This window comes from Rousettus aegyptiacus, unplaced genomic scaffold (genome assembly GCF_014176215.1).
Source record: "Rousettus aegyptiacus isolate mRouAeg1 unplaced genomic scaffold, mRouAeg1.p scaffold_m13_p_3, whole genome shotgun sequence".
NCBI lineage: Eukaryota > Metazoa > Chordata > Mammalia > Chiroptera > Pteropodidae > Rousettus > Rousettus aegyptiacus.
Genome location: NW_023416306.1, coordinates 107,184,226 through 107,212,146, shown reverse-complemented (window position 1 = coordinate 107,212,146; position 27,921 = coordinate 107,184,226). Strand labels below are relative to the sequence as shown.

The 27,921-nt window shown below is 37.3% G+C and overlaps 1 protein-coding gene across 4 annotated transcripts in view; it reads left to right on the top strand.

Annotated features, from left to right (window-relative positions):
* RPGRIP1 (RPGR interacting protein 1) overlaps nucleotides 1–27,921 on the top strand; it is a 56,316-nt gene that overhangs the window by 22,765 nt on the left and 5,630 nt on the right. Inside the window, exons 8-22 of one of the 4 annotated variants that reach the window (XM_016165563.2) lie at nucleotides 51–74; nucleotides 918–1,064; nucleotides 1,538–1,611; nucleotides 3,168–3,313; nucleotides 4,941–5,101; nucleotides 5,570–5,713; nucleotides 6,171–6,321; nucleotides 8,334–8,786; nucleotides 8,948–9,099; nucleotides 9,508–9,889; nucleotides 11,115–11,299; nucleotides 11,604–11,807; nucleotides 12,379–12,514; nucleotides 20,524–20,621; nucleotides 25,754–25,946. In XM_016165563.2, coding sequence (XP_016021049.2) covers nucleotides 51–74; nucleotides 918–1,064; nucleotides 1,538–1,611; nucleotides 3,168–3,313; nucleotides 4,941–5,101; nucleotides 5,570–5,713; nucleotides 6,171–6,321; nucleotides 8,334–8,786; nucleotides 8,948–9,099; nucleotides 9,508–9,889; nucleotides 11,115–11,299; nucleotides 11,604–11,807; nucleotides 12,379–12,514; nucleotides 20,524–20,621; nucleotides 25,754–25,946 — 2,650 coding nt within the window. Of the gene's footprint in view, nucleotides 1–50; nucleotides 75–917; nucleotides 1,065–1,537; nucleotides 1,612–3,167; nucleotides 3,314–4,940; nucleotides 5,102–5,569; nucleotides 5,714–6,170; nucleotides 6,322–8,333; nucleotides 8,787–8,947; nucleotides 9,100–9,507; nucleotides 9,890–11,114; nucleotides 11,300–11,603; nucleotides 11,808–12,378; nucleotides 12,515–20,520; nucleotides 20,622–25,753; nucleotides 25,947–27,921 lie in introns of all 4 variants that reach the window. The other 3 variants (XM_016165562.2, XM_016165561.2, XM_016165560.2) reach the window with 3 other exon arrangements.

Sequence of the window (27,921 nt, the reverse complement as noted above, 5' to 3'; positions counted from 1 at the left end):
AAACATCAAGTCGCTGTATCAGTACAATAATACTTACTTTTTTCTTGCAGGCATATGAAACTCTGCTCCAGAAGGTACTTAATAATGATTCCTTGAATCTCTGTTTCTGAGTAAACAGAATAATGAAATTAGATTCATCTTTAAGTAGCATAACACCAGAATTTAGCCAACTAAATCATTTATTAGGTCATATGTAATTTCTATTAAGATGAGTGATACTACTAATAGAATCAGAAGATACTTAATGCACTGTTTTCATAAAAATTGAAATATGAGATGTGAGTTGAGATATAGTTGAAATAGTATTTTTCAACCTATTGTTAGAAAGAATTACAGCATTTGCTCAAAAATTCCTAAGTCTATTTTTCTAGCATGTGCAAGGTGGTGAGATATAACAAAGTCATTGCAAATCTTCTCTTGTGTTATTAAATATTTGACCCTATTTCTCCCTGTCCATGATTCAGAGTCACTAAGGCAGAGTTCCCAGCGTGAGCAGACAGAGAGCTGTTCCTCACCGGAGGTGTCTACCAGCAAAATGCACACTTAACTTCCAGAGCTGACACGTCACTTTGAGAGTTGCAGAGGGAGGAGTATATTATTATAAAAATTATTTAATAGCTTAGAAAATAAAGGCAGCTATGAAAAGTGTCATTTTGCTTAGAGCCAGGGTTTAATTTGAACCTTGGGGTAATTTAGAATTAATTTGAATTTTGAATTCATAATTTCTCAGGGAAATAATACTTCCTGAGAAATTCTGGTGTGAAAAACAAGGTCAATTCATGATGTAAATTTAACATGTTATTAATCAAAGCCATTCTTTGTGACATTCACTAGGGAATGCTAGGGTTGCTGGTATCTTGAGACCACTCCCAGTAAATGATATGACCATTCCAAGAGCAAGTTTCCTTTTGCCCCAGAATCAGGGAATCCTGAGTGCAACCCATGATGCCCTCCTCAGCCAAGTGGATGAGCTCAGAGCAGAGCTGAAGGAGGAGAGCAAGAAGGCTGTGAGCTTGAAGAGCCAACTGGAAGATATGTCCATCCTGCAAATAACACTGAAGGAGGTAAATAACAATGATAATTGAAAGATATCATCAATAGTAAGTTATGTTCCAATTTTAGAGATGTTAAAAAGTGTATCTTAGCAACACTATGGGTATTTCATTTTTTTCAAATGAGAAAAATGAGGCTTCCTGTAGTTAAATAATTTGCTCGAGATTATACTATTGGGGGAACTGGGATATATACTTATATTTGTCATCCCAGGTCTTAGCTCTATTATAGTGTGCTGCTGCTTTCCTACCAGTAGAAACCCAGACACCATGATTTACTTCAGAGAATCTTCATTAACTCCAATAAAAGTTCTTTATCCCACCTTTACTGGTTCAAGATTTTCCTAGTTAAAGGCTCCTGATAGACATGGAAGATGAACATAGAAAACCTTCCACACAAGCCCCATCTACAGCAGAAAGGGGAAATCTTGTATAAGGCGATAGATTTTAAAATTTTATCTCAGTCATTCTACTGTCATTCTTAGTTTCAGGTAAGAGTTGAAGATTTGGAAAAAGAACGAAAATTGCTGAACGACAATTATGACAAACTCTTAGAAAAGTGAGTACCAAGTTTGGGTCCCAAAACATTGTTTGTTTAAAAAGACAATTATAGAAAAGCGCCTTACCAATTTTTAAAAATAATACATAGTGCTAATAAGGATATGGGAAACTGGTACTCAATACTGTTAGTGAGAATATAACTTGTCACAGTTTTTTGGAAGAGAATTTGACACTATCAAAATGTTAAACATTTGCATATCATTTGTGCCAATGATTCCATTTTTTGGGGAATCAAAACTAAAGAAATCCTCTATATATGTACAAAGATATTGTATAATAAGAATATTAATTACTGTATTGTTAGTAATAGAAAAAAATTGGAAAACATCCAAATTTCCTTTGATAGAGGTTGGCCAAATAAATCACACTGCATTCCCACAATAAAATACCATTAAGCTATTAAAAATGAGGTAGACCTGTATGCCTAAGATATATTGTTAAAAGAAAAATCAATTGTAAAAGAATATGTTAACTCTGACCTTGAAAGGATTGGAGTAGGGTAAAGAGGCACTTCCAATTTTATTCTATATACTTCCACATTATTTTAATTTTTCATAACATATTTATTCATGTATCAACTTTGAAATTAAAAATCCTCAGAAGTAAAAAAAAAATTAAATATTCCTTTTGACTCAGGTACAGGCAGCAAAGGGTAGATTGGGGAGATTGTATAGGAGCATTCTGACAACAGCTGATGCTTTTCAATTCAGTGAAATGAAGTAGTGTGGGGATTATCCACTTGGAAGACTCCCTGTGACACACACTTATTGGCTTCTTCCCTTCTTTATTCAGAACATTATCTTCTTGGATTGTTATGTAATATATGGTCAGAAAGTGCCAAGAACTCTTAATACTCATCTAAGCAAGTTGTTTTTAGATCACATTTATTAAAATGATAAATATAAAAAAAGATATAGGCAGAAATAATAGTGTGATTATCAATGTCAAGGACTGGCCATATGTGTTTTATACTCGAAATCAGTCTGACCTTGATATTTAGTCTTATCAAACTTATATTTTATCATAATATAATCTGACAGCTAGATACACCGATGTGCAGAGTACGGTCACTTAAAAGTTTAGTTCCTGCCCTTCAGTGTAGTAATTTATAATCTAGTTCAAAGGCAAATATTTTCTAAATAAGCCACTGGTGATGGCAAATAGAGGAATGGAGTAAAAAAAAGAAGATTATTTTGTTCCTAATTTTTAATCCAGCAGGCCTAAGAATGTCTTGTTCACAGTTCTCTGCCTAAAAAAATCTATCATGTGGGGGAAGTTCCTTGGGAAATAGATATGACTTGAGTTGTTTGCTCACTGGTCTTTTGAGACCTAAACAGAAGTGATACTTAAGAACTCAATAAGACCCAAAAATTCCAAGGCAGTTGGTAAATGACAGTTACAGATAAAGCAGGGGCAGAAAAAACATGTAGGGGAATGAATGATGAGCTAGGCCCAGAAGATGCTGAAACTGTGTAATAAAGACGTCCTATTACACACCTTTCAGTATCCACTTGATAACTCCCTCTTTCCTCCTTATACGCTTCCCATTTTCAGCATGCTGGACAGCAGTAATCAGCCTCTCTGGAACAATGAGCTTGTAGGAGATCAGCTACAGCAGAAAGCTTGTCAGTTGCAGGATCAGCTGGACACTGAGCTGGAGAAGAAGAGAGAAGTCTTACTTCAGCTGTCCAGAGAGAACGGTAGGTCGGGCCTTAAAAAGCATTTTCAAATGAGGCATTCTCTATATCTGTTTTAGGAGAAGGGAACTTGGGCCAGGATTTCTCCAATCTCTCACTTGGTCATGGATAATAGAATAAGAACACTGGCAATCAGATCAGATTTACAACCCAGAAAGTATGACACCTACCTCATACATATATTTTTTCCTATGTAATGACTTTCCATTTGAGAAGATGCCAGTACTTAATTTATTATGTTTTTATACATTCATTTTTATATTGACTGTATTGAAAATGATTGTCTCTGCCTTTTAGTCTAATCAATTATTTTAGAGGTGATGGAGAGCCCTAACCCCCTTTTTTAGCCCGTGATACCTGAAATTGAGAGGCAAATTGCTGTTCATAGTTACCATTACCATTTCCCTCTATGCCAACTTGGGTCACAGTAGATAGTTATTCCAAAGATGTTTAGGGGCTCACCACTTTGAGAGCATCACATTCTGGTTTTCCTGTCTGAGGAAGCAATCGGCAGGCAAGGTGGTGACTCCACACCCCCTCCTTTTGGCTAAGTTGTTTTAGTTGCTTAGTTTATACAAGCTGCATTGGAGGCCACATGTCAAAATGTTAGATCCAACAGAATTAAAGCTGATTAATTTTCAAGATTCAAAATGAAAGAGCCACTTGATCTATACTGGACCTCTTGAGAAAAGACTAACTTTGTTGTGTTAAGCCATGAAGACGTAGCACATCTGTATTACTGCAGCATGTGTTAACATATGCCAACTAATCATCAGAGTATATCCTAAGAGTGAAACAAATATAAATTTAAAAAAAAATTTTAAATACTATCAATTTCAAAGAGACCTTTGTCTCACTTATTTTTGCTAGCCTAGACCTTGATATTTAGTCTTATGAAAACTTATATTTCATCATATTTTAGTATAATTATATAGAAGAGTGAAGGAAAAGAAATATGACATCAAGAAAAATAAAGGCAAGAACCATAAAAGGGTGAAGCTTAAGGGCACATACTGAGGACCATGTAGTAGGTATGAAGTACAAGTGAAGTCTCAGAAAGACCTTAGGGCAATCTAATCTAACCCTCTGTTTAATGAATAATGAGATGATCACACTAAACACTGATCACCTTCCTTCCCTGAAACACACACACACACACATGCGCTCTCTCTCTCTCTCTCTCTCTCTCTCTCTCTCTCTCCCCCTACCCCCCAAATGCCCACCCTTCCTCAGGCTGGGTATAGAGTGGGTGCCACAAAGAGTCAATAGCATAGAAGTCAGAATGGCGTTGGAAGGGAGTTTTTGAGATACTGGCTTGGATAGTGCTGTCAAAAGTTTGGACTGTCCCCAGTCAGTCAAGTGGCTATTTTTGTTTATTGTTGTTGTTCTCCTTTCTACTCTACAGTTCTGTAGGTGTTTTTGTTTTGTTTTTGGAGTTCCAAGTTCAACTCAATTTACTGGGTCAACAAACTAGAACCCCTCGTAGAAGAAAGAAAGAACTATTTCTCTGAGGGCAAATTTATAAGTGACTTAAACATTAGTGAGAAAATTTAATTCACACTTGGTCCAGCTTTAACCATGGTTACTGATAACTGCAGAGTTTCAACCTTCTGGGTTACTTTTCCCTCAGCTCAAAACAAAGATCTGAAGCTTGAAGTCACCCACCTGCTTCAGAAGGATAAACAGGAAGTAGAGATTCTCCAAAATGAAGACACAATTTCCCAATCTTCTGACAGGCAATCTGAACCAGCCATTCACCCAGCTCTATTCCAAGAGTCCACTCTGATTGAGGTATGTGCATCTTTAATTAAGCAAGTCCCCTCAACAGAGGGATCTCTGAAAAATATCCCTAGAAAAGAGAAAGAGATTAGAACACTAACTGAATAATATTTTGCACTGATTGAGGACAGTATTTGGAAGGATATGAACAGACTGAGAGTAGAAATAGCTTCATGAGCTTCACACACTTTTTCTAACTTTTACAGCTCAAAAAGTTTTTAATCTTTTCCAGATGAGGACTTGAAATGATCCACCGAGGACAAACAGCCATTAGAGGCTGGATAACTTCCTTTCCACTACTACTGAACATGAGGAAGTAGGGGAGATAGCACTTGTAAATTTACATTATCCCCTTTTACAGTTTAGAGTAGATTCTGCTGCTGTTATTTTACTATTACCAACAACTGCTTTATGGAGAATAGTTCTTACTGTGCCTATTATATTTATACTCCTTTTTACGAATGCTTTTTTTCTCTATAGCCCTGTGAACCAAAAAGCCAAGAAGAAAAGAAACTGTCCCAGATGTTAAGTGAGTTGCAAATATCAAATGCAGAGACAACATTGGAACTAGAAAAGACCAGAGACATGCTTATTCTGCAGCGCAAAATCAACGTGTGTTATCAGGTGCAAGAAAAGATAGTACAGGAAGGGGATAGATAAATAGGCACATGGGAACTATTTACAAGAGTGGGAATGAAGCAAGACCCGAGTTTCTGGGGCTGGTGCAAAGTGATATGCTGTCCTGTGCAAGCACAGGAGGTGCTATCCTTTGAAGAACTTGAGGACTCACACGTGTCTATAGCACCTTGGCAGGAGAAGCCAGTGAAGGGGCCAGCTAATGAAAATGGCAGGTGTGAACGTTCTGAGTTCAAATTTTCCCAAGAAAACACTATTCTATGGCACTAACAGCACTGCTGGTCCCAGAGTGGTCTCTGAGGAATCCAGTTTTTTCCCTAGTGGATAATTTGCCTTGCCAAGGAGATGGCAGAGCCACCTTTCCCCAGCGAGTACCACCTTTTTATCTGGGCTTTTTTGTTCTGGGCCAGGGTGATAGAAAAGTTCAGACCTTATTTTGTTTCAGGAGGAACTGGAGGCGATGGTGACGAAAGCTGATAATGAAAATAGAGATCACAAAGAAAAACTGGACAGGTTGAATCAACTCCTAGACCTCAAGAACAATCGTATCAAGCAGCTGGAAGGTATTTTAAGAAGCCATGGCCTTCCAATATCCGGCAAGTCTTAGTACTTTGTTCTCCTCACCTTGGGACCCGTCGCACAGCTAATGCCTGTGCTCCCCTCCGTGTACCTGACTAGAAGGCCGCTTCTTATGTTCTCAGTGTATGACTTATCCCTCCCGTTCTTTATCCTATCGTCGTCATTGTTTTAATATGTAGTTAGCAGCTTCTTTTCCTCCATCGCGTCAGCATCTTTCTCTGAGTTCTCTGGAGAGTTTCGGCAGGGCCCAGCAATTGCTGAATCTATTTTGAGAATGAGAGCGTATGGCTGTTGGCCCTCAGGGTGCCATAAACACTCCCTCTCTGAAGATTGTTTCTTCAACCCAGGCCTATAGCAGTTTTAGTGGGATGGTCAAGCTTCGTCACTCATCTCTCATCATTCTTTGCTGTGATTTCTCTCTAAAAGTCTCCAAATTCTGTGTTCCAGTTTAAGACTGTCACCATAACAGGGCAACTGGCTGGACGCTTATGACAACTTCATAATATGGTACTTCCTGTATTTAGTACAGTCACTGCTGACTAGGATTTGGTCTCAATCTTGCACGTCAACAAATTTGGCTTTGGTATTATACTCAGTGGTGAGAGACCTTTACTTACACTAACCAAAATTAACCAAAAGACTGATATTTAAGCCAGAACGTTCATTTGTTGTTTTATGATAGTGGCAGTTTAATTGTTGTCATGAGAATGTTTGGAGCCATGAGAAGATTTGGAGCTGCTGTTCAGGGCAGCCCTTTCTCTGGAAAGCAGAATCAGTAAGCCGGTTACTTAGTGATCATGGAACTGGAGTAAAGGGAGGTGGGTCCTTCGGGGCATGATTTATTTATGCCAGAGTGAGTCTGTTCAAAGGTGACTGCCATATAACAAAGGAAATCCCCCCTTGGATTGAAATTCTCATGTCTTTCTCCCAGTCCTGTGCAGGGTAAATACCCTTATTTACTTCTGAAGATTCATTTGCTTTAACTTAATAGTTCTTTCATTACTGGTAAGGCTTAAGAGTTTTTCTTATGTTTATTTCTTTTGAGAATTGCCTGTTTCTGTCCTTTACCTATTTCTTAATAGTATTTAATTGATTTGTAGTTCTTTATATGCTAAGATTGTTAACCCTGTGTCATGTAATGCAAAATTTTAAATATATTTTGAGTAATGTGATGAATAAGAAATCATTAGTCAATCTTTGTATTCCATTTATTTTGGGCAGGAAGAAATTCTGATGTATCTAAATATTTTTATTCTGCTCCTTTAACTCTTAACATAGGACCTTCACTATCGACATACTATGATGACTCAAATATTCCCTGATTCGAAGCAAACTGTATGTCAAAGTTTCTGATTGGTTGAACATGGGAGGTAACGCACAGTTCTGGTAGATCGTCTTATATATCTTTGCATTCTATTGCCAATATTTTCAACCTCTTTCCAGTAAGTGTCCTCCTCCACTTTTTATTCCATTACTCTTTAACTTAAAGTGGATTTTTTTTGCCTTCTTACAATGAAACCAAATCTTAACAGTATGAAGTCTTGAGGCTGATCTGCCTGGAGAAGGGACTCATTCTTTGGTGGGGCCCGGTGTCATATAATTCACACTGTGACTACAACCTGCTTGTCTTTCCATGGCCAATATCCCAAACTTTAGGGATATTCACATTTTCTGTTTCTTGTGCTTTTCTAATGGAATTACCAATTAATTTATAGGGCCTTGCTATAAGCCAAAACAATGTCATTTATAGATGACATTGTGCCTCTAGTGTTTTCCTGAGCTTAGTGTTTACTTTCCAGTCACTCATTTTGAACCTTCTCTCTCAAGGAGAGACATTGGGTTATCTGGCCATCAGAATTCAAAACTCCAGTTGTCATTCTGCTGCTTTTCCTTTGGAGTCACATGATTTCTTGAAAGAATCACAACTTGGACTTCCGCCATGGTTTTTTTCTCCTTCTGTCCACTTTCCTTTATCCTAAGGAAGAGCTCCCTACCCTTTAATGGATGGGAAGTTTTCTTTCCTCTCTAGAACAGCTCAAAGATGTGGCTTATGGTACCCGACAGATGTCATTATGTCTGGAAACACTGCCAGCCCATAGAGATGAGGATAAAGTGGACATTTCTCGGCTACATCAGAGTGAGAATCTTTTTGAGCTGCACATCCACCAGGCCTTCCTGACATCTGCTGCCCTGGCTCAGGCTGAAGATACTCAACCTACCACTTTCTGCACTTATTCCTTCTATGATTTTGAAACCCACTGTACCCCACTAGCTGTGGGACCACAGCCCCTGTATGACTTCACCTCCCAGTATGTGGTAGAGACAGATTCCCTATTTTTGCACTACCTTCAAGGGGCTTCAGCCCGGCTTGATCTACACCAGGCTCTAGCCAGTGAGCACCACACCCTTGCAGCTGGATGGATTTGCTTTGACAGGGTGCTGGAGACTGTAGAGAAAGTCTCTGGCTCTGCCACTCTTACTGGTAAGTGCTGTCAGCCTCCCGTAGTTCCCAGAACTAATACAGAATCTCCCACAGTCTATAGTTGATCTTCTGGTGGTTTCCCTTTTTCTTCCTCTGCCTTTTTTCTTGATCCTCACCACACCATCCATATCCTCCATGCCCTTCATACTTTCTGCTACCAGGAGCTGGTGGAGAAGACTTTGGTGTGCTAGAATACTGGATGAGGCTGCACTTCCCCATAAGATCCAGCCTACAGGCATGCAGTAAACAAAAGAAAGCCCAGGCATACCTGTCAGCCAATGTGCATGGAGCCTGGGTGGCCCAGGAGGAAGAGGTGAGAAAAAGGATATGCCCTTGCATCTCAAAGGAGCCTCAGCCAAGCAGCTCATGAGAACAACTCAGTCTTCCATTCTCAATAAATGTTTGTTGAATGTGAATGAAAGAGAAAAATGGTCACATCACAGCTAGTTCAGATTCTCCTCTTGGTCAAGCCTAAGTGTGAAATGAAACCATGCCCTTGGAGCTAGCTACTTCTCCCTGCTGTGAACAAAATAGCTTCTGTGTTCCATTCTCTAAGGCCTCAGTGCCAGCATCTCCCTCAGATAACCATCTGCCAGAGCCAGTTTGCAGGCAAGTGAAAGTCATTAGGTTTCTCTATGACCCATTCAGGATTTGACAATTCTTTAAGTCATAGCTCTTGCTCATCAAAGGTGCTGGGATTCACCTAAAACAACTCTCTCAGGTTGCCCTTTTCCTCCATCCGAGACCAACATCTCTTCAGTCCAGATCAGAGACTTGGAAGCATCAGAATGAACTCCAGGTGGAAATCACCAGATGCTGTGGCCTCCGGAGTAGATGGCTGGTAACCCAACCCAGTCCATATGTCATGTACCGCTTCTTCACCTTTTCTGACCACGACACTGCCATCGTTCCAGCCAGTAACAATCCCTACTTTAGAGACCAGGCTCGATTCCCAGTGCTTGTGACTTCTGACCTGGATCAGTATCTGAGGCAGGAGGCCCTGTCCGTGTACGTTTTTGATGATGAAGACTCAGAGCCTGGCTTGTACCTTGGCAAAGTCCAAGTGCCCTTGCTGCCTCTTGCACAAAACAAATCCATTAAAGGTGGGAGTTCAGGGTTATTGCATCTTTATGATCTCTACCCAGTGTTGTCTCCCTTTCCTAATCCTACTTTTCTTTGATTACTTGCTTGTATCAGCCTCTCTTAAAACCTACTGAAAGGATTCTAGGATATTGGCAAGAGTGACAGAGCAGACTTAGAGCCTCACTAATCACATGGAAACATTGGCATCTGCTGCTGCTTTTCAACAACGAAAGCAAGATTCCCAAGTGGGTAGACCCGCCAACCTGAAGTCCGGGCTTTTTTCTCTGAATAAATGTTTTCCGATTCTGTCGTGCTTCCCAGTACTTGTCTTTACTTAAGGCCTATTTTTTCTTAGCATGTGACTAAGATATCAGATTATAAGCTGTGTCTTTTAAACATTAGACTCAAGTTAGCAAGTCTACCATGTCTCACCATGACTCAGGGAAATTTCTTGAAATTTTTTTCCCCATAATTTGGAGCTTAACTTCATACTGCCTTACCTTACTTTCATACCCAGGGTTGTGAGGTGCCCCTAGCAGGGTCGACTCTCTGGTTGTGGTCTCTGGAGTGTGCGGTGGAGGTATCTGTACTCTCATTTGGAGGTGTGGATGGGTACAGGCAGTATACCAATCATGTTTAACAAGCCTCTGGATGTACAAGGAAGTGTGTGAGGCCTCCCTCACACACTTTAAAGAAAAAAAGTCTGACACTTCCACTTGCACCTTATCCTTTGCCAGAGAGAGACAATGTGAGTCATCTGTTAAATTAATCAGTGTTATAAATCAGAAGTCTGGCATTTGGGAAAAGCCATTTTGCTTAAGTTTTTTTGACTTTTGTTATTTTAGAAATAAGGACCACTTGAGCATAGATAATGGTTTCTTTGGTATACCTAGGGCATAGCCATCATTTGGTAATAGAAATGATAATGCAGTTTTGTTTATTGGCTGGGTGACTGAAGACAAGCAAGCTATACCTTTCCATATGTCTTTTGACTATCCTTTCCTGAAACCTGGAGATACCCATCTTCACCTATAAATATTCTAAGGAAATATTAGAAGTAAATATTCTAAGGGAATATAAATATTTACCGCCATTCTTTATTACTTCTGCATATATTATATATTATCATGATTAATTAAAACAAAATGTAGTGAAATCAAAATGGGGTAATAGATGAGGTGCTGGTAAATGCTCACTTGCCTGTTTCATGTGATCAGATCTTATTAATATCTATGTGCCTCTCAGGTGATTTTGACCTCATTGACCCTGCGGGAAAACCCAATGGATCTGTGCAGGTGCAACTGGATTGGAAGTCTTGCTACCTACCTCCGGAGAGCTTCCTAAAAGCAGAAGCTCAGACTGAGGAGAAGGACACCGAGGACCGTTTAGAGATCCCATCTGAAGAGGAAAAGGCTGTCTTTCCTTCCCAGGTAAGATACCTCCACTAATCCTGTGGAGCATATTTGAAGAAGATAGTATTAAAATCTGAAGAAAAGAAGTTTCTTCTGTGAACGTCATATGTTCTGCTAATCTAATCTGCATCCCTCAGAATGCCATGAGGCCATTCATAGAGCAAACCTCTGCGTTTTATTGTAGGGTGGAGAGAGAGATGGCATCTCTCAGCTCTGTGGCAGGAGAGAAATAAAGCCCAGTGATGGTTTACAAATTCCTTTCTTGAGTATCAGTGCTATTAAACTATCATCTTCTATGGCTGTCTCTGATCCTTCTATTTAGGACCAGGTGGTATCTACTGAGATTCCTATTGAAGCTGGTCAGTACCCAGCTAAGAGAAAACCTCCTCAGCTGGTAGAAAGGAAGGAAAGGGAACACCAGGTTGTAAGCTACTCAAGAAGAAAACATGGCAAAAGAACAAGCATCCAAGGAAAGAACAGAATGGAGTATCTTAGTCGTAACATCTTAAATGGAAATACGCTACAGGTAAGGCCTTAGAAACCCTGAAGAACTAAAATACGGGTTGCAGTGTCCCCAGATATATTATTCTCAGAGGTAGAAGCAGAAGCAGACACAGAAGATAAACAATAATCATGGCTTTTTGTGGCTAATATGTGTTTCCACAAACACAAGTAGTTTAATAAGCCTCTGGATTGTTCATTTCAATGTAATTTAATTGAACAGATTACGGACTCTGCATTTTATGCTTAGAACTTTAGTACTGTAGTTTTAACCAGTCCACTTCAAGTACAATTAAAATAAATTAAAAACAAATGTTTGTTGAGCACTTACTATGTGCTTGATACTGCCTTCATGAGAAATTGAATTAAAGTTACTATGTAACACCTAAGAAATATATATATGAGATAATAGATATGTATTATTATACAATTATATACTTATATGCAATATTTTACATTATAATAATTTATATTAATTGTATGATCATATTAATATGTAATTTGATTAATTGATTGTTATTATAATTATATAATATAGTTCTATATAATTATGTATGTTCTATGTAATTATATATAAAAGTGTTTTCATTCTGAAGCAGGTGAACTACACTGAATGGAAGTTCTCAGGGCTTAAGATCTCCATAGACGATGATTTTAAAAATCAGCAAGAGGAAGAGGAAATGACATCTCCTTCAGCACTGATACAGAAGGAAACCCTACATTCTGAAAATGGTATTGTCTTTTTAAAATCTAATTTTCTTATTTAGTTATGGAATTATTTTATCAAGACAGTTAGTTACTTTTTTGTTCATCTTGCATTGTTAGACTTTTCATGGAAAATTAATACTGAAGACCCTGGTCTCATTTTTATGTTACAGTATGCTAATTAGGCCAATTAAGGCTGGAATTCTCAAAGAAAGTAGCATTCTATGTATTTAAAGCTACTATAGCCAGTTTATTTATCTAGTAAGTATAAACTGTTAATTCATTCCTGTGCCTTGTGAATTATCGTTGCGAGAAATAGAAGGAGGAGTGTAATTGGCTCATTTGGAATGTTAATCCAAATTTCTTTTTAAATTATGGCAAGGCTTTTGTGTTACACTGAGAAGCAGACATGATTTCAAGTTATAGTTATGGAAAACTAGGTCATTCAGACCAACTCTCCCACTGATGATCGCTAAAAAGCTAAAGTTAATATATTTTTTAAAAATCTTAATGTTCTTAAAAGCATTAAAGAGGCAATAAGAGAAAGAAGAATTACCAAACCCAAATAAGGATGGGCTGAAACTACTTCAGCCCTGGGACATTGCTGGTCTGGAGGAAGTCAGGGAGAGATAGAACCATGCTTTTGGTGGACTTCTAGAGTAGGGAAATGGGATGCAGCCTGACTCTGATGTCTGCCCAGAGTAGGCAGGTGTCTGTCCAGGGCAGAATTTCCCCCTCTGGTCTGGGACCCTGAAGGCAGCACCCTTCTGAGCCACTTCTACTCTGAGAGACAGATTGGTGCTGTGGGCATCTGCAGGACTAGAGGAACAAGGGCTGACCCAGTATGCACCAGGACTCCAGATGTTGGAGTTATCAGACACAACCTGCATAATAGCCGTGTTTACTAGCTTCGTGGAGATAAAAGCCGATCTTTAAAATGTCAGCAAGGAACCGGAGCTATGAAAATTGATTTTTAAATTTTAAAAAACATTTTATAAATAAACCAAACAAAAAAAAGTTGAAAACCACATGATATCATTTATATGTGGGATACAAACCTAAAAGCGACAAACGAACAGGACAAACAGAGACTCATGGACATGGACAATACTAGTGGTTACAAGAGAGGAATGGGGAGAGGAGAGGGGAAATTAGATGTGGGGAAAATTTTAAATCATTTCTTCAATTAAAAAATAAAAAATATTAAATAAATAAATAAATAAATAAAATAATTTCAAAAAGTAAAAAATAAAAAACATTTTATTTTAAAATAATTTCAAATTTATATAAAAGCTGCATTGAGTAGGACACAAAAAGCCCTTCACACAAATCCATCAAATTTTAACATTTTTCTACTCTTTGCTTTATCATTTTTTTCTGAAGCATTTGAGAATAAGTTGCAAACATTATACCCCCTTACTGATATACATTGCAGTAAGAAAAAAGAAATGATATAATCACAGTATAATGATCAAGTTTGCAAATTTTACATGGGTACATTATTTCCTAATATCCAGTCCATTTTCAGAATTTTCCAACTTTCCCAATAATGTCCATTTTAGCAGGCTTTCCACCCCCTCATCTAATACAGTAGTATACATTGCATTTAGTCATGTCTCTTTCATTTCCTTTAATCTGGAGCAGTTTCTCATCTTTTCTTTATCTTTCATGAAACTGATATTTTTGGAGAGTATAGGTGAGCTATTCAGTAAAGCATTCTTTCTCAGTTTGGATTTGTCTGATTTTTTTTTTTTATAATTAGATTCAGGTCATCAGTTTTTTACAGGACTATCACAGAAGTGATATTATGTCTTCACTATATCACATTAGGAAGTATGCGATGTTAGTTTGTTCTACCATTGTGATGTTAACTTTGGTCACTTGGTTAGACTATATACATATCTTGTTCTTCATCAGATTTCACCTAATACTTTTGGCATCAATGTATAGGTTTTTTTCCCTGAATTGATTACAAAATGTTTGCAAAATACATTGCGAATTTGGGAATTAATCAATGGAAATGATAGAACTGCTAAATACAGAAGCTTATGAGAGAAATATATGAATTAAAGCAGATGAGACACAACTGAAGTGAGAGTTGGTGAAAATATCCAGAATAAAGCAAGGAGAAATAACCAGATGAAAAATACCAGAGGAGAAAAGAGACATAAAGGATAAAATGAGGATGTCTAAGCTATTCTTAATTAAACATAGAAAAAGAGAAAGAGGTAGGACAAAGGCAACATTTGAAGTGATAATGACTTAGAGTTCTCCAGACAAATAAAAGGTATTAGGATTCAATTAAACGAAACTCAAGATTTGAGTTTCTAGACATATCAGGGTAAAAATACAGAAAATAAAATCAAAGTGAAAATATTAAAAGCATCCATTTAAAAGAAAAAGGCAGCCATGGGTGCATCAGTAAGATGGACAACTAGATTTGTTAAGAGCTAAAACTATAGCCAGAAACCAATGGCAAGATACCTGCTGAAAGAAAACCAAGTGCCAACCAAGAATTCTCTGCACAACAAAAATGTCCTTCCAGAATGAAAACAATAGACATTTAAAGAAAAATTAAAATGGAGAGTTGGCTTCTAAGCTACATTTTAAAGAAAGCGTAAAGTTTGTTCTTTGGCTGAAAGAAAATTATCCCAGAAGAAAACATAAAGATACAATAAGGATTGGAAAGCAAAGAATATGGGTTAATTTAAATGACTATATAAAGCAAAAATATTAGCTCATGGGGTTTAAAAATATATTCAAAATTTAAATAACGTAGTGGGTTCAATGGTGGCCTCCAAGAAGATAAGTCCCTGTCCTAAACCCCAGAACCTGCAAATATGTGACCTTACTTGAAAAAAAAAAAAAAAGTTTGCAGATGAAAAAGAGTCTTTGCAGATGTAAGTGAAGTTAAAGATCTTGAGATGAGAAGGTAATCCTGGATTATCTGAGTGGACTCTAATGAAAGTGTGTCTAGGAGAGACCACAGAAGACAGACATGGTAGGAAGAAGAGGAGGCAACGTGGTTATGGAGTCAGAGATTGGAGTGATGAGGCCACAAGCCAAGGAATGTCTGGAGCAATGAGAAGCTGAAAAAAGCAAGGGCAAATAGGAAAAGCCTTTGGAGTGAGCATGGACTCCCAAACACCTTGATTTTGGACCTCTGGCCTCCAGACCTGTGAGAAAATAAACCTCCTATTGTTTTAATATTTCGTTTTATGAATGCTTTTACCTTTATTTCTCTTGATATACTTGAGGTATAGACATTTCATCCATAACAAAGTTAACTGATTTGTACATGTTTTATGTAAGCCAGAGGCACAACCAAGGCTAAAATAACATCTGACCCATCAACTAACATTACTGAGAGAATAGGAAGTTCACCATCACCTTGAAGATCCATTACTTTATTATAGAATGAATGGCTCAACAGAAAAGAGAAAAAGTCATAAAGCATAAAATGAGGAGGCCTAAGTCACATTTAATTAAATGTAGATGAGTAAGAAGGGGGACAGAGACAATATTTAAGGTGATAGGTATAATTTATATCTACATTCAGAAAATGAAGTCATGAGGTCTTTATTTCCTAGGATCTTGATGGTCACTATCAATAGTCAGTTGTGGGTTGCTTTTTTTTTTTTTTTATTTCTTTCAGCAGCTTCTGGATTTGAGCATCAGATTTATTTATCTTTAATAACTTAAATGTTTGGAGGGGGTAATTTTGAAGTTTCAAGGCTTAATGCAACATCTCTACTCCACTATACGTCAAGGAATTCTGGCCCAAGTCCAGAGTGATCCAGCTCTGGCTGCTGCTGATGGCAGAAGAAAGGGCCGCACAACTGAAAGAAGTGATGGAGCATCGCCCAACCACATACTACATCTCAAGTTACACAGTTGTTTCTTCAAAGCTTCCTATGTGATTCAGCTCCAGATCAAGAGTGCCAGGCTGATTTTTGTTGGAGAAGCTTTGAGATGTGATCACAGCCATCGTTGGTGGTGTGCAGCACCATCATACCGAGGTCTGTAGTTTACTTTGGGGATAACTCAAGCCCTCATACAGAAGATTCACCCTGCCTTTCCTAAGGGCATTTTTTGCTTAGTACAGGTGTGTCAGCCTTTGTGTCTGCTTTGAGGATCAAGGCAGAAGACAGCTCCTTGCCACAAGTTCCTGTAAGGTAACAATTTTCAAATGACAGCCTTAACAGGAAATACTTTTGGTGTCTCAAAGCCATGCATAGCAACTTGATGCCCTCATCTAGGAGCTCATTTACAATGAGGTTCAAGAATGCCAGGGACTGGCTGATTTTGAAGGAGGAGGAGAGATCATCTCATTGATGAATGGTAGCAGAACAAAAGGGCAAGACACATTAGAGTTTCATGTCCACCAAAGGTGAAGTAGATGTTCCGATAAGCATCAACTGGGGAAATATTTTTGAGGACCACATTTTGGAGATTACAGGTAGCAGAGCCTACTTTTTCATAAAGAATCTTCACTGATGAGGTATTAAAGGAAGCTTTTGACTGATGTCCAGAAATAAAGACTCTAAACCTGAGCATCTGATTCTGATGCTATATCATTCTCCAGGGCTATCCCCTTTTCTACCTGCAACAAAATTGTCTACAAGTTTTAACAATACTTGAGGAAGGACAAGTCTATTTTAGTTTTCAAATGCAGAGACATTTCCTTGACATAGTTCATTGCATCCTTCACAAGCTACTCCTGAGATTTGTAAAAGTGCAAAACCACCTTCATGTCCATCATCAGGGAGAAGGGTTTGTTCTCATCGGACTGTGCTTTTCATTTCAGTAATTCCTATCTGAACTTCATCGACATTTGGCAGTCAAAAGCTGTCTCCAGCCTCTTGGCTCTCTTTTTGTTTGAGAGGCTGAATAAGAAGTACCCCACTTGATAAACCAATGCCCTGACCATTTAACATAGTGCCAGCTGGCAAAGAAATATTTACAGGGTCCAGCTCCATTATTGCAAAGCAGATGGTGAAGTTTTTATATTGAGCCGGAAAGCAACAAATTAACACCTGGCATGCTGATCAAGAAAAAAGAGCAAGACATTAGTTAGCAAAATCATAAATGAATGTAGGGTCACTAATAAAATGATTTTTAGAGAATATTATGAACAACTTCATGTAATTTAGATGGAAAAGAAAAAATTCCTAGAAAGATACAAATTACCAAAAATGACTCAAAAAGAACAAGAGATCAATATTGAGCTATAAAAAGTAAAGACAATGAATTAGTAATTTAAACTCTTCCTATATGAAAAAGTCCAGGCCCAGGTGGCTTTATCGATAACTTCTATCAATATTTAAGGAAGAAATAATGCCAATTCCTCATAGTCTCTTTGAGAAAGTCATAGAACAAGGGAAACTTCCTAACTCATTCACTTATAAAGCTGGTATTATCTTGATACCAAAGCAAGCCAAAGACATTTTTTAAAAAATCAACTGCAGACCAATATCCATAATGAACACAGATATAATATCCTAAAGGAAATGTCTGCAAACAAATCCATCAAAATGTAAATATATTAAAAGGATTGCACACCATGATCAAGTGGGATTTATTCCAGGAAGGCAAAGTTAGTTTAATATCTAAAAATTGATTTAATACACTGTATTTACAGAATAAAAGCTTCATAGCCACTCGATAGATGGAAAAAAAAAAAGCGTTTCACAAAATCTAACTCCCATTCTTGATAAGAGCTCCCAGCAAACTAGGAATAGAAGGAAATTGGTTCAACTAATAAAGTATAATAAAACCTGTAGCTAACATTCTACCTAATGGTAAAAAATGGAATGCTTTTCCCTTAAGATTGAGAACAAAGATGTCTACTTTCACCACTCCTGTTGAACATTATAGTGAAAGTTTTAGTCATTGCAATAAGTCATACAGATAGGAAATGAAGTCATTCTGACTTTATTTGCAGTCGACATCACCCTGTATTTAGAAAATTATAAACAATCTACAAAAATTGGAAAAAAATCCTAGAACTAAGAGCCAGTGAACAAGATTGCAGGATATAAGTCAATATACCATAATCAATTGTATTTCCATATACTCTCAATGAACAATCTAAATATGAAATCAAGAAAACAATTTTTTTTCACAATATCGTCCACATTTAAAAAAGAATAAAATATTTAGGAATAACTTTAACAAAAGAAATATAAGACTTCTATACTAAAAACTACAAAAGCTCCTAAGAGAAATTAAGGAAGATTCAAACAAATTGAATAATGTTTATAAATTGGACTCATTATTGTTAATAAGAGCAATTCTTCCCCAAATTTATATTTAATTCCAAAGAACCTGGAATAGCCAAAACAGTAGTGTAAAAGAAGAACAAAGTGACAATTTTTGTACTACCTAATTTCAAAACTTTCTATAAAGCAACAATAATGCAGACAGTGTGATATTAGCAAATAGATACACTTATAGATGAGTGAAACAATTGTAAATCCAGAAATAAACCCTCATATTTATAGTAAATTGATTTTCCAACAAATGTTTTATGGCAATTCAATGGTGAAATCTCATCTTTCAACCACATGGTGCTAAGACAACCGGGTGGGGGAGGGGGAAGAATTAGACCCTTATTTCACATTATATGCTAAATTAACCAAAATAGATGATAAATCTAAATATTAGAACCAAAAACTATAACATTTCTACTAGAAAACATAGTATAAAATGTTTGACCTTAGATTAGACAAAGATATTTTAGATATGGCACCACAAGCATGATCCATAAAATAAAAAATGATAAACTAGACTTCTGCAAAATAAAAAACATCTTCTCTTCAAAAGACATATTAAGAAAGCAAAAAGATAAGCTCTAGACTAGGAGAAAATATTTGCAAATCGCATTCTGATAAAGAACTTACATCTATAAAGTACTCTTCAAACTCGATGATAAGACAACTTAATTTTAAATGGTCAACAGATTCTAATAGACTTTCACTAAAGAAGATATATGGATAGCTAATAAACATACAAAAAGATGTTCAACATCATTTGTCATTGGGAAAAATAGAAAATAATACCTTAATGAGATACCAGTATATGCCAACTAGAATTGATATGTTCCAGAGGCCGATTATACCAAGTGTTAGTCAGAGTGTGAAAAAATTAGAACCTCATACATTACTGCTGGGGATGTAAAATAGTACAGCCACTTTGAAAAAATATTTGGCTGTTCCTTAAAAAGTTAAATGTATAGTTTACAACCCAGCAATTCTACTCTTAGGTAGCTACGAAAGAGAAATGAAAATATTTCTTTACCCAATGACTTGTACACACATACTCATAACAGCATTATTTATCGTTCAGAATAAGGAAAGATTTAATAAGAAACAAATGTACTAATCATAAGAAAAATATTGATAAAGTTGACTGACTACCTTAAAAGTAAGAATTTCTGTTCAGTAAGAGATTAAATAGGCAGCCTACCGAGTGGAAAAGATATTTGTAACACATATAACCATCAAAGAGCTCAAATTTAGAAAATATATACAGAACTCCCACACATCAATATGGAAAAGACAACCTAATAGAAAAAGAGCAAAAGATTTGAAAGGCACTCTACAAAAAGGAAATTTGAATGTTCAATAAAATGTGTCAAGGTCACATTGTAAAGAGACACGTGGGATGAGAAGTTGTGCTTGAGGCTGTGGAAATGCGATCTGCCACTCCCTAATTGCACTGTTTTTCCTTGGCTTGGTCATTTTCTCTAGCCCTTAGAAAAGGACAAACTTCCTTTCTATCTTCCTTCTATTCTTCCTTCTTCCCTTTTTTTTTTCTTTTTTCTTTTTAATTCAGAAGTGAACACTGTGTGTTTGGCAAGCTTCTGAATCAGTGAATCTTTAAAAGAGTGTTTGATTCCTAATAAATGCAGCCCAAATCTAGGTGTTCAGAATTCGTGACCAGACAGTGGGTTGATGATGTAGGTACTGGATCTCTTCTTGAGCGAGACAGGGTGCTCTGAGACAGTTCTGTAACTCCAGCCTCTTCTCTAGCAGATAAAGAATCCTATGAACAAGCTTCTGAAGTCAGTGAAGCACAAACTACAGACAGTGACGACATAATAACACCTGTACCTCAGAAATGTCCCAAGCCAGTAAGTACTCTGCGGTAATTATTGAGTGTGAGACAAGATTGTAAATAATGACAGTTACTGTGCTTAATGGCCATGTTTGTGAAGTTCAAATCCAGTTTTAATGAACCTGGTGGGAAATTCAAGTTAGTTAAATATGTGAGTGAATGTAAGTGTGTTGATGCAGTCAGATGAAAGAATAATTTTCTCGATGTGGTAATAAGGACTTGCTTCAACACTTCTCTCTCTTGTTTGGATCTTTTGCCTGCCTTCTTCACTGCGATTCATCCCTAGCCTGAGTGATGCCCCTTTCTTTAAATTCATCTGAGTAGAGCAGGTTGACTTTGGGAGGTAGAGGCTAGAAGGGAGGAAAGGATTCTTCCTGGGAGGGCTCAGAGGAATCATTTGGTTTCTGAAGTTTTTGACCCAACCTTTAAAACCTGTCATTACAATTATTTGTTAAACATTTCAGTCTCAAATCTCTTTTGGAACTAAATGAGGATACACACGCACACACACATATATATGAATATTAATAAATATCCACAGATATATTCAACAATCATCGTATTAGAATCTCGTGGATTTAGAAATGAGGTAGAAAACAATCACCCTCTCGGGCCACATTTGTAGGTACTCAATAAATATTTGTTGAATGAACGACTGAATGAAATATTAAAATCTAATTGAGGATTATGAACTTCATTAGAAACAATGAATAAAAGTATAGTTGAGCTAGAACCAAGTGCATTATGTGATATAAATTCTAAGGTTTGTAAGAATTCAGAAAAGGGAAAGTATTGCTGCTTTCCTTGAAAGTCAGAAACTATACTGAGGATTTGCAGGAAAATAAAAGATATTGTAGTACGGAGAAACAATTTAAATCAGTAGATTTAAACATTTAGTGTGGCAAACAATTAAGTTTTTCTTCTGAATTTTTATCTGTCATATCTTTTTTAGACGTCATATAATTTGTGTCTTGAGTAACATTTATATAAGACAGCTCAGAGCCACTGAATGTTAGAAAGAGACAGAAACACATAAAGGTGAAAATGATTAAATAATGTGCCCAGGATTGCAGAGCTAGTTAGTGAAAGAGCTGGAGCTCCAGTCAAGATTTCTAAACCATGCTGCTTCAGATCAAAGCAAAAAGCATCCTGCCGGTTGGCACATTTTTGAACTACAAAGTAGACAGATCACATTAAAAAATATTACTCTATGTTAAAGGCTACTGAATAAGAACTCCTTTTAGAAAACCTTTCTTTACTTAAAAATGTTACTTGAGAAACTAGATATGAAAACTGAGCATACTTAGCAAAAAATTTAGTGTTGCTATCAAATTAGACTTGGTAATTTGGAGGAGGCAAGAGAGCGTTGTTTAAGAGCACGGAGATTTGGTTCAGGCAGAAGTGGTTTAGATCCTGGTTCTGCTGCTTACTGTCTATGCAGTTTTAGGGGTGTTATTTAATCTCTATCAGGCTTTGTTTTTTCATCTGTAAAGTGCTAATAATGTCCAACTTATAATGATTAGGCATGATTTAAATAAGGTAATGCGTGCTTAGGATTCAGTAAAATTCCTGAGACAAGTTAAGCACTAAATGATAGTGATGATGATGATGAAATATTCTAGTTCTCAGGGTCAAGCTTCTATAATCTCGTGGCGACCCCTACAAAGAAAGACTAGGCCCTAGGGGAGGGGATTGAAAAAGAGGGATGTAATTTCTCTCTTGCCTGCCAGGTCAATTGAACATATCGAATGGTACAACATAAAGAAGACCCTTCCAAAATAAATGCCTTTCCTTTATATTGCTAAAAAAAAAAAAAAAAAAAAAAAAAAAAGCAAAACAATTAAACACATATGAATATTTTAACAGCCTCTTTTTGAGTCCAGAATTAGGACAGTTCCTATATTGATGGGATGTGTGTGGGGCTATACCCCAGGAGGCCCTATTTATCAGTGCGAGGTTCCTAAGGCCCTTCCGTAGTTATCTTCCCCCTAAGAATCCCCAAGAAATGATCTCAACCCAAACCTGGCTTCCTCCAGATGAAGTCCCATTCCTGGTCCCAGGAATTGATCTCCCATTCTGAGTGGACCATAGAAAACTTTTCCCTCCCCTTCTTAACAGCTACTAATGAGAAGAGAGCAATCATTTCCATTTGCTCTATGGCCTCAGGTTACTGTCTTTTAGCCATAGTATGTATCAAGCACCTCAAAGTTTATTCTCTTTTCTTGTACTCTTAATTTCAGGTGTCAAAGATGCCCTGACCCCTTATATATGCTAGCTAATTAATTTTAGCAACTCTGCCCCCGCCCCAGCCAAATTAGCTAGCACATCTGAACTAATAAGCCGAAGGGAACTGTCTCTGGCACTAATACTGTGATACTAACTGCCCTTAGGGTTTCTGCCAGCAAGTTCAAATGAGTTAGTATATACAGTGGTTAATGTGGTTTAGTATTATTGATTGCATACTATTTGTTTTGTTTTATTCTTGCTGTTCAGTCCCAATAAAATTATATAATGGAACTAGCTCATGTAAAGGATTCTGGATGAAATTAAAATATCGAACTGTATCTTAGTCGGTTTGGATTGGTAAAACAAAAGACCAGACACTGGGCGGCTTATAAACAGCAGCGATTTATTTCTCACAGTTCTCAAGGCTGGAGGTCCGAAATCAGGGTACCAGCGCGGTCAGATTCTGGTGAGGACCCTCTTTCAGGCTGCAGACCGCCAGCTTTTCGCTGAATCCTCAAATGACAGAAAGAGAAAGAGCCAGCTCTGACCTCTTCTTTTAAGTGCACTAATCCTGTTCATGACCTAGTTTCCTCCCAAAGGCCCCACCTCCAAATACCATCACACTGGGGTTAGGGTGTCAATACGTGAACTTTGAGGGGGGCCACAAACATTTAGTCCATAACAAACGATATGCAATGATCACTTTTATAGATAAAAAATGGTAGACTATTGTCAATTTCATATGGTTCAGCCTACAGCTCAAATGTTAATCTTATTTGTCTTCCTAATTCATCTTTGTTATCAGAATAAATCTGATGTAGTCTGCATAAATGTGGATTTCTGATTATTTGCTGTAGGATTATTTGCTGCAAGTTTAAACATTTTAAAATTAAATTATGTAAGTGAGGTAAGAATACATTTTTCTTTTAAAAACTAGAATATTATAGGTAAAGCTAGATCTCTATTGACCACTGCCCAAAGTTTCCGCTGCCTCTTACCCCCGCCCCAAGAAAACCATTCTTTTGAATTTTGGGGTATATCTTTACAGATCTTAAAAAAATCTTTAGCATTTATGTCATTTTGTATTTGTCTTTTTTGCTTTTAAGTAAATGACACTGAACTGTACATAGTCTTTTAAAGAAACTTTTTATTTTAAAATAATTATAGATTTGTAAACGGTTGCAAAAAGTATACAGCGAGGTGCCATGTGCTCATCACCTAGTTTCCCCTGTTTTCTTTTTTGATACATATTCTGAAATGTGCATTTTTCAATCAATAATGTTTTGGTAGTCCATCCATGTCGATACATTTAGCTGTTTCTAGTTAATTTCTCAACTGCTGATGAATAATATATGACCTTTTACTTAGACCTCAGTAGGAACGCTGATTGAGCTTTTACACTGTGTTTGATAGTCATTGACTTCACAGCACCCCTGAGTTGTTTGCTCCTTTCATAAGTCATTATGGAGTGCCTGTCTTAGTTTTTGCCAGACTCTATGCACACAAAATGGTGAATAAGACAGAATTGGTTCCTCCCCTCTTGAATCTTACATCCTACTGAGGAAAAACATATAAATAAGATGATAAAAGAGGAGCTGAGTTAAATTTTAGGTAGTCTCCCTAAACATGAATTTCTGATCATTTGCAGACAACATCAAATTTGTTGTCTCCTTAGAGAAGTCTTTCCTCACTGCCTTACCTAACTCAACTCCTCCCATTATTTTCTATTGTTATCACCCTATTTATTTTCTTCATAGTATTTAGAATCAGCAAGTATCTGGTCTAGTCTGTCCTGTTCTATTCTGTCCTATCCTAGCCTATCTTATTTTATTCTTTTATTTAAAAAAAAATGCTAGTGAAACCACTAAGCTGACCCATAAGTGTGAAAACCCACATTTTGGAAAACACTGCATAGAATCAATGGTTTTTTACAATGGGTATTGAGAAGGGTTGTATGGGGACTATTGATAGGGAAACACCAAGTATCTATTTCTAAGAAGCACCCAGATTGTTTTGCTGATTTGTTGAGAAATATAGTATCCTGAGCCTCTGCAGAGAAGGCACAGAGGTTCCACTTGTTTCCTAAGAAAAGAAAAGGGCGTGGGAGCACATCTTTGTAGAAGCGAGGGCACTGGTCTGGCAACCTAGAGGAGAGAAGCAGCCAGAGGGTACTCACACACGAAAGGGAGAACGGGCTGGTTAGGGGGCCATCCTGGACTGATTCCTTACTAGTGCTATGACGCTAACCTGCTGCCACACTGTGGAAGGAAGAGACTTATTATGTTGGCCTCGGTTCACTTCCTGAAACTAGAGAGATGTCAGCTCCCTTCCTGGTATCCCTAATATGAAAATTAGACACAGCAACAATCAAAAGAGAGGACGTGGTGGTGGCAGTGACTCTGAAGTGAAGCTGAAAGTACTGGAGTTGCTGTGGGAGGGCAGTACATACGGTCTGATGTCCTGCTCTGTGGCTCGCACTCAGGTGGGCACAGGAAATGGTGGGTAGCTGTTTGCTACAGTGACTAAAACAGCTATTAAATATTTAATATCAATCAGCACGCCTCTTACGAGCTAACCTCAGGAAAATGGTGGATTGATCTTCATCAAGAAAGTTGTAGAAAAGCTGTCTGCTCGGAAAGTTATTTGAGTCTTTTTGTATGTGGAGGTGGCTGAGAAAGGCTGGTCTGGAGAAATGGTTCACTGGACTAGGAGATAGAACAAATTTCCCACACATTAGTTGGGTCAATTTAGTCAAGTTTTCCCTTGGTACCAGTTTTACCTATAACTTGATTCTCAAGGAGTAATATGTTAGATGGAGTATGCCTATGCTTGATTCTTTGAGAGTAATGTGTTGATTAAGTGGAGTATGTATACTTGGATCATCACTAATCTATGGGAGATAAATGTCTTTTTCCTTACCAGAGTTCAGAGAAGATGTGCATTGAAATTGTCAGCCTGGCCTTCTACCCAGAATCTGAAGTGATGTTTGATGAGAACATAGAACAGGTGTATGTGGAGTACAAGTTCTACGATCTACCCTTGTCAGAGACGGAGACTCCAGTATCCCTGAGGAAGCCGAGGGCAGGAGAAGAGATCCATTTCCACTTTAGCAAGGGTGAGGCATCCCCCGTGGTTGGTGGGGAGAGCCCGACCGACTTTTAGACCGAGGGGTCAGAACTACTCTGGACTTCTGAATGGGTGGATCCAATTTTTTTATTTTCTTTTATTTATCAAAATAATACATGCACATGGGTTAAAAATATCAAAGAGGCTTAAACAGGTTTTAAATTAAAATTAAGCAGTCCTTTCCCCTCCTGTTCCACAAGCCATTCTCTCGTGTTCCTCCTGTTCCCCACTCAGTCCACCAGGCCACTTTTCACTATTTCTTCTGTTATTTAACTCCATGTTTCTGAATAGTGTTTCTATTGCAATTTCTTGGTTCACCAATTTGAGAGATCATCTTCTGATTTCCTACCTTGGAACATAATATTTCTCTCTCTTATACCACACCTGTGTTCCCTTCCTCCCACATTAGTTGGCTCATAATTTTTATTCCAATATTAATTGCATCTATTATGAATATGTAAATATGAATTCTTGCAGGGCCAAGGAGTATGCCATGATTATATTGTTTATTATTGTTTATTATTTTGCTTGCCTCGATTTTTCAATGGCTTCATTTTTATTACACCTACTGTAATTCTTTTTCATCCTCCTTTCCACTTTTTCCAATAATCAAAACTGTCAAATAGTGTCTATTTTTTTTTCCTGAAGACTTTTCTTCATTCTTTTGTTCCTTTCTAGACCACGGTTTAGCTATTATCCCACTGTTGCTATTTGGAGAATTTTATTTAATTCTCTCCTATGCTAGATTTTCTGTCTCCTGTGTTCTGTGTCATTCTGTCTCATTTATCTGATTTTCTCATTTTTTAATGGATCATATCTTCTAGCAGCTTTCAAAGAAAGGGTACATTAGAAGTAAATATTTTAGACAGTCATGCTAGAAATCTATTCTGCCCATACATTTAATTGATAATTAGACCAAGTATAAAAATCTGTGTTGAATGAAAATACTTTCTTTTAGAATTTCAAAGCAGTTGGTCCATGATTTTTTTAGATCCTGGCCAGGTATATAACCTTTATATGAACTCTATCCCATTCCTCCCCAGAAGACTTTATGATTTTCTCTTTATCTCTGATGTTCTTAAATTTTAGAGTAATGTACATATTTTTCCTTTAACTGTTCTGTATGTTCAGTGGACTATTTCAGTCTGGAAGCTCATGGTTTTTAGTTCTGGAAAATATTATTGAATTTCTTTGATAATTCTGTCCCCAACATTTTCTCATTTTCTTAGTAGAATTTGGATCCTCCAAATCGATTCTCTAATTTTATCATTTTCCTTCTATAATTCTACCTCTGTTTTTATTTTTCATTTTTTTTTGAAAATTTTCTTAATTTCACCTTCCAGTAAAAATATTTTAAATTTTTAAGAGCTGTTTCTTGTGTGTGTGTGTGTGGGGGGGGGGTTCTTGTTTTTTAAGTATATCCTGTCCTCATATTAGTTCTCATTTGTGTATAAAAAGTTCAGAGGTGGGCAGTTCAGGGCTGAGGCTATGTGATACCATCACAAACTCCTGTCTCGCCTTCCCACCTTCAAGGTGTCTGTCCTCCATCTTTTCGATTACCCCAGTGGTCTTTAGTGGCTGCTGAGGAAAGGAAGACTGCCTTCCTGCTGAGACTGTTAGGCAGGTATCTCACTACACAATAGCTAGAACTTCTTCACGTGGCCAACCTAGCCAAAGTAGAGGCTGGACAACATAGGCTAATTTATTGGAGGCTACAACATTCTCATATAAAAAATGAGGAGGAAGGGGAAATGGATGTTGTGACAAGTACCTTGAGTCGAACTTGCCACAAAACCCAGTTCTCTAGGTGGCCCTAAAAAAACCAGTCTCCTAGAATTCTTACAGCTGTGAAGTTGTGGGAGTACATATATCTTTGCATATGGCAGAATAGCTTTTAATGCGGATCGTAGAGCTTCCTTTATATCAGGGGCTTACAAACTTTTTCTTAAAGGGCCAGATATTAA